The sequence below is a fragment of the Alosa alosa genome, chromosome 21, assembly GCF_017589495.1.
Source record: "Alosa alosa isolate M-15738 ecotype Scorff River chromosome 21, AALO_Geno_1.1, whole genome shotgun sequence".
Classification (NCBI taxonomy): domain Eukaryota; kingdom Metazoa; phylum Chordata; class Actinopteri; order Clupeiformes; family Clupeidae; genus Alosa; species Alosa alosa.
Window position 1 is genome coordinate 8,046,928 of NC_063209.1, and position 7,500 is coordinate 8,054,427.

The 7,500-nt window shown below is 44.6% G+C and overlaps 1 protein-coding gene across 5 annotated transcripts in view; it reads left to right on the forward strand.

Annotated features, from left to right (window-relative positions):
* The window catches only part of spock1 (SPARC (osteonectin), cwcv and kazal like domains proteoglycan 1), a 196,357-nt gene that overhangs the window by 137,596 nt on the left and 51,261 nt on the right, over positions 1-7,500 (forward strand). For all 5 annotated transcript variants that reach the window (XM_048231447.1, XM_048231445.1, XM_048231446.1 and 2 more), the window contains one exon: positions 2,247-2,385. In XM_048231447.1, coding sequence (XP_048087404.1) covers positions 2,247-2,385 — 139 coding nt within the window. The remainder of the gene's footprint in view (positions 1-2,246; positions 2,386-7,500) is intronic.

Below are 7,500 nucleotides of genomic sequence, written 5' to 3' on the forward strand. Positions count from 1 at the left end.
CCTGCCCGATAGGATTTCAGCTGCTCAACAGTCTGAGGACTTCTTAATCATGTTTCTCATTTTATGATGCACCCAATTAGACAGTTCTGGCCATTTTAGCACCTGGACTCTTCCTCTATGGAAAAATACTGTTTAAATATGTGCAGAATTAATTCAAGATCTTCCCTGAAAAGACGGTCTGGATGACAGTATATGTTGCTCAAAACCTGTGTACGTCATTCAGAATTGATTGTGCCTTGCCAGATGTGCAAAACGCCCATGCCCATGGGCTCAGGCTCAGATAAGATGGTAGCCTTTCTGTATCATGTCTAAATAAAAAGGTCTTCTTTGCATGGTATTTGCATTTGAGTTTACACTAGCATTTGTGAATGGAGCATTAAACTGTGCAATGCCCTGGTTTTAATGTCATCTAAGGTCCAAAAGACCACGGCCATCCATATTTCTCTGAATAATGTAATGATAGTGTAGATGATGAAATCCTCAAATTGCAATTTCATGTTAAGAAACATTATTCTTATATTGTTTCATCATTTGCCCACACAAAGGTTCACACAAAGGTTTACACAAAGGTTTACACAGAGTGATGAATTCCTCCATATTGTTACTTCCAAGAGACCCAGTCGTTTGTTATCCTCATTCATGGTTCCATTTCGCCTAATTAGTTGTGAGATGTTCCTCCTTTTCTGTCTTTATCATTACACAACTTTTCCAGCCTTTTGTCCCCCCCATCCCAACTTTTTAGAGATGTATTACTGACATCAAATTCCAAATGTGCTTATATTTTCCATGAAATAGTCAAATATCTCTCCTTCAACAACTGTGGAGATATAATATGTTGTCCTTGAACTATTCTCGATTAAATATAGGGTTGACATGATTTGTAAATCATAGCTATCATTTTTTATTCACATTTGTCCCAACTTTTTTTTCGGAATTCAGGTTGTACATTCTGATGACCACAACTACCCTGACCCTAACACACACTCACAGAGAGAGAGAGAGAGACATACATTAATACTTGAATTCACACTATCATTGACATCCATTCACACCTACACCTATTCACACACACATTGATCATGCTGAAAAAAGCCCAGTATGTCCTCCAGAGCAGCTCTTCAGCTTTCTCTCTCTCTCCCCCCTCTCTTTCTCTCTCTCTCTACCTCCCTCTCTTTCTCTCTCTCTCTCCCCCCTCTCTTTCTCTCTCTTTCTCTGTCTCCCCCTCTCTTTCTCTCTCTCCCTCCCTCTCTTTCTCTCTCTCTCCCCTCTCTTTTTCTCTCTCTCTCTCTCTCCCCTCTCTTTCTCTCTCTCTCCCCTCTCTTTCTCTCTCCTCTCTCTTTCTCTCCCTCTCCCTCTCTCTCTTTCTCTCTCTCTCTCCCCCTCTTTCTCTCTCCCTCTCTCTTTCTCTCCCTCTCCCTCTCTCTCTTTCTCTCTCTCTCCCCTCTCTTTCTCTCTCCCTCTCTTTCTCTCCCTCTCCCTCTCTCCCTCTCTTTCTCTCCCCCTCTCTCTCTCTCCCTCTCTCTTTCTCCCTCTCTCTCTCTCTGCCCCCTCTCTTTCTCTCTCTCTCTCCCCCTCTCTTTCTCTCTCCCTCTCTCTTTCTCTCCCTCTCTTTCTCTCCCTCTCTCTCTCTCTCCTTCTCTCTCTCTCTCTCTCTCTCTCTGGGCTTTTCTGAGCTCCGGCCTCATCTCTGACTCTCTGGTTGGCATGTCTAATTTATTATTATAGCGTTTGTGTCACGCCTCTTGAGTTTGCCAATTAGACGCCGCCGAGCTTGTCTGGGAACTATGCGATTTCACACTCCTCGCTCTATGACCATTCTGGCAGAAATGTTGAATTATGATTTATCAGTGTTTGGGAGCGGGGATCTTGCTGCTGTTTGGCTCTTTAAAGGTGGTTTATTTGCTCTCATCATGTCACCATGGCCAGAGGTGGAGAAGGTTTTTACAGTTTCTCACCTGCCAAGTGATAACTGGCTCTGCATATTTATTTCTCATTTCTTATTTGATTGTGTGTGATTTTAAATTATTGTGTGTGTGTGTGTGTGTGTGTGTGTATGTGTGTGTGTGCGTGTGTGTGTGGGGGAGTGGGGTACATTTATAATGTTGAATCCCTATGACCTGTGTAAGAGTCTTCTGTCTTGTCCTGCTGTCCTGTAGACAGATGCTCACAAGTGACTCACTGTGCAGTGTCAGTAGTACTCCCTCAGCTACCATAACATAACATGGCCTCCTTTGTCCCTTTCCCAGCAGTGTGAAGGCCAAAAGAGGGAGCGTGGCCCATAAGCAGCATAAGCTGGCCGAGGTGAATCATGGGAAATGTAGGCCCTGCCCCGCCCTCCAAGCTAACCCAGTGTGTGGCTCAGATGGACACACCTACACATCCAAGGTACTGTAACACTTCTACAGACATAGATACCAACCAAATTTAAAATGTTGTACATGAACACACGCACACACACACACACACACACAAAAAAGCACAAGCACACAAGAAATCTCATGTTAAATATATACTCAAATGCATACAGATACAAATTCCCAGGGCTTGTCACTTTGTATTCTTGCCTCCCCACTCTGTGTCTGGAGCGGCTCATTTATTACATCACTAAAATCTCTGTTGAATCAGAGTATTGCTGCTTTTGTTGTCATTTCATTAACATTCCGCACCATCTTTATGTATTGAAAGGCTATTCAAGATCCGTTTGATACACTATGCAGTTGAAACTTACATATTCCTGTCAGACTGCCAAACCCAGACAAAAGTGAAGACACACTGACCAGTACACACTTGCTAACAAAGCTCTGGCAGGTCCCATGGATTTTCATTACAAGTTCAGATCCCCTTAATATGTGTCAGAAGGTGTTAAATTGCTAAAGTTATTGTGCAGTATGCTATTGGGAACTGCTCTACTTTGCTGTCAATCCACTTAGATAGCTATTACGGAAAAAAGTTTAAAAGAAGAGAAGAATGAGAGACTCTCAAGCTCAGCAGTCGGGAATTCATATTGCCATATAAAGATGACCCTGCTTGCACATCATTTTATATGTGCAGCACATAGTTCAGCATACACGGAAGTCTATGCGGTTTACATGACTTTGAGAACAATTTGACGACTTTTTCTTTATTTAAGCCCCACTAAAGACTTTGTGAGGTGCCCTGCCTGTCTGCTCTGTGGCGTAGGTGGCTAAGTGCATGTAAAATGTGCTGAGTAGAAGTATGGCTCTGAGAGCAACAGAGATAAATGAGAGGAAGAGAGAGGGAGAAAGAGGGGAAGAGAGAGAGAGAGAGAGAGGAGGGGGTAAATCTACCTGCTGAACTCCTGAGTCCTCTCAAGTGAAACCGCCATTTCCAATAAGAGCTGGTGAACTAATTCCCTCTAAATCACTGCAGACGCCACACTAACTCTCAGCTCCTCTGTGGCCCTGCTGGGACAACTCCGCTCCTCTTCTCTCTTTCTCTCCTCTCCATTCCCCCTCTTCCCCCTCCTCTCTTTCTCTCCGCTCCATTCCCCCTCTTCCCCCTCCTCTCTTTCTCTCCGCTCCATTCCCCCTCTCCTCTCTTTCTCTCCTTTCAATCTCTTCTCCTCTTCCTCTCTGTTTCCCCTCTCCTCCTCTCTTTCTCTCCTCTTCATTCCCCCTCTCCCCCTTCAATCTTTTCTTCTCTTCCTCTCTATTCCCCCTCTCCTCTCTATCTCTTCCTATCCTCCGTTTCTATACTGTTCGTTGGGCAGGGCTGGGCTTTTTCAGTGCCGGATCGTTTGCGTGGAGAACTGCGCGTTAAGTGACCCCGAGTGTCTAGCATGATGGATGGTCCAGAGGATGAACTGTGTCCGCTGTTACTCTGCTATTCTGCCTTCTCACCTCTCCCCTTCTGCTCTCTCTCTTTTCTCTGCCTTTCTCTCTCTTTCTCTTCCTCTATCGCTCTCTCCTCCACCTCCTGTCTGCTCCTGCACTCTCTCGTGACTCTTATGCGTACACCCAATCATCCCCCCGTCCTACTCACCACATCAGCTGCCTGCCCTCTGATAAGAGGCCTTTGAGACTAAGCTGTTCTATAACGGCGGTGATACACACACACACACACACACACACACACACACACACACACACACACACACACACACACACACACACACACATTCCATACTGGCTTGTAAACACACACACTTTATATAATAGCCTATAAAGTCACACACAAAAACACACTCATGCACACACACACACACACACACACACACACACCCATACTTATTGATAGCACGTCTGGAGGCGTTCACCCCTAATCTAATCTGTGCTCCCTGCTCTTCTCTCTCCCACACTGGGATTGTATGGCCGTGTCACTCTCTCCTCTTGTCTCTAGAAATCAATAATCAGCCCATCATCCCACCATTCCATCCCCTCCGTCCCTCCACCCTCTATCACTCAGCCCCCCTCCACTCCACTCCTCCTCTCTTCCCTCCCTTCCTTCCCTTCAGTCTGCCCCCCCACACACCCACCTCCTCGGTGTCTGAATCGTGACCCAGTCCTTATCGCGACAGTCATTGTCTCTTGAGATGGAGATGGTGATGAAGGTGGAGCGGGAGGAGCCATAATGGCCGTGGATGGCTCTCTGTGTGTGAGCTCCGCTGTCACCTTGCGTCTGCTCTCAGCTATTAATTGTGGCCTGGAGAAAACTAGCAGCGGGGTCTTCCCAAGCCGATCGATCGCCCGCTAGAGAGAGCTGGAGGAAGAGAGAGAGAGAGAGAGATGAGAAGAGTGGAGTGTGGGAGTGTTGAAGGCCTCGGTGTGTTTGTGTGAGCGTAATTGGCGCAATTATACCACCTCCTACGTTGTCAGCGAGCTGAAGTAGGTGTACGTGCCCCGTGGCTCCTCTGTCGGGGCGGAATTTCTTATTCAGTCCAGCGTTCATTAAGCGTATTTAGAAACCGCCAAACTACTTTCACCGGTTGATGCTTGGCATGGAATAATGTCGGCATTCAAAATGAGCCGACCCACCAGGAACTCATAACAAGTCAAGAAAGCACAATTTACGGGCCAATTTGTGATAAACTGTCAATGTGAAATGAATTATATACGGTTTGGGAGTTACAGAGCAAGTCTTCGTGTGGAAGCACAGCAGCAGACTGATTTGAACTACTTGTGGCTAATTGTTTTTTTCCCCCTCTTCTCTCTCTGAGTGTGTGATCACTGGCCTGTGAAAAGTTGCTATTTGTAACCCTTCAGCTTAATTGCTTGCCCAAACAGAGGAGCATTAGTGCAAATGTATCCCAAACAGAAGTGAAAAGCACAAACTTCCCACACATAGCCGAGTCTGTGGCGTATCTGAGTATGCAGTGGAAGCATTGTTTAGAGCGTTGACCAGTCAAGTCCTTATGGGTTTAGGTTACTGGGGATCTATCCAGGATCGCCTCACAGTATGTAATGCAAACAATGGAAGTCAAATGGAGATTTAGCTGTGTGTTCCCTAGTTTCGCTAATACCCATCTCTAGTCATTTCTTTTTTTAAGAAAAAATATGTTTTGGGACCTCTTATGCCTTTAATATTATAGGACAGTGAGAGGAAGTGAGTGGGAGAGAGAGATGGGGTGGAATCGGGAAATGACCCAGGCTGGACGCCAACTCAGGTCCCTGTGGACACTTGGACCCGAATGTGATGCGGATGCTGTAGCCACTTGCTCCACAGCACCCCCATTTCTGAGTGGCTAACGCATCATTTGAGACAGAGTGTTTAAGTATACTATACAGTTTGTAAGTATGCTAATACTTATCCATGTCCATCCTTGTAAGATGCTTTTAAATTGAAACAAACAGCTCATATGATTCTTATGGAGTATGAGCCACACGGAAGATCTGTTTCTATGTTTCTGGACTTCTGACCCGTGGGATGGCAATGGTTTGTCCAAACAGATGGCATTTTAGCTGTCTAATGAAAATAGCCCTTACGCATTAAGACTCAAGCCAATTGCGCATCCCTGAATTGCCAAGTGGTATAGCCAGCATGCCTGCATTATAACAGGATGGGGAAAAAAAGGCTGCATGATTATCCCTGCCAGCTCCTGTGACTTAATGGAATGATGTGGGTTTCAAAGAGGGATGCTTGAGTGACAACAAGGACAGTTAAATGCCTGCTAGTAAAAGTCTCCGGTCCATGGGCATGATAGATTCTGCCATCTGCCCATTATGCAGGCTGCTTGTGACTCAGCGTTGTTTAAGAACACAGCACATGGGAGACAAATAACAACAGATCGTCCACTCACCCTGCTGCCCAATTTGTATTCATGCCGCAAAGTTTCAAAACAGTGACTGTAGCCTTCTGTTTTGGAGAGTTAGATAACCATGCACAGAAGGGCACAGAGAAAGTAAAGTTGTATGATGAATTGAAGCATGAGCGATAAACATAAAGTGGATATCTGACCAACACAAATTACAGTCTTACTTTACACTACATATGCCTTCCTACAATGTAACTACTGTACACTGTTAGTTACACTGGAATGAAATACATAATATGGACATATGGGGCATCTGTACTCTACTGTAAAAACTCTCCATGGTGAATATTCTGTGGCTGCAGTACTAGTAGCTTATAACAGTTTCTAAAAGCTTGTGAAGTGCTTTGGTCCTTGATCTCTGTGCTGTGGCAGGAGAATGGAGGTGGGGTTTCGGCCATCTCTTAACCTAGCATTTCACAAAAGGAGAAAAATACGCAAGATCAGCTTTATCATACTAGAGTCTTTTTTAAAAATGACTCTAACATCTTTAAATAATGAATGACGCGGTGTCTTATAGTAGGGCAGCCGTGGCCTACTGGTTAGCGCTTCGGACTTGTTATCGGAGGGTTGCCGGTTCGAACCCTGACCAGTAGGCACGGCTGAATTGCCCTTGAGCTAGGCACCTAACCCCTCACTGCTCCCCGAGCGCCGCTGTTGTTGCAGGCTGCGCCGGGATTAGTGTGTGCTTCACCTCACTGTGTAGTCACTGTGTGCTGAGTGTGTTTCACTAATACACGGATAAATGCAGAAACCAAATTTCCCTCACAGGATAAAAAGAGTATAAATACATACATACTTACTTATACTTATACACCAGAGCATTACTGAAATAAACTGATAACTTGATCTAGTAAAGTGATGGGCCAAAGATTCATCATATAGGCTCAAATAATAGGCCAACATGTGCAATTCCTATTAAAGATCAGCATGCATATTTTAAAAAGAACATAATTAAACCCACTAGTTAATGAACGAACAAAGTCTGATAAAAAAAAGACTGTTGATACATAATACATATAAGATGTAGGCATTGCTCATATGATGAATACATATAAGATGTAGGCATTGCTCATATGATGAATACATATAAGATGTAGGCATTGCTCATATGATGGTAGGCATTGCTCATATGATGAATACATATAAGATGTAGGCATTGCTCATATGATGAATACATATAAGATGTAGGCATTGCTCATATGATGGTAGGCATTGCTCATATGATGAAT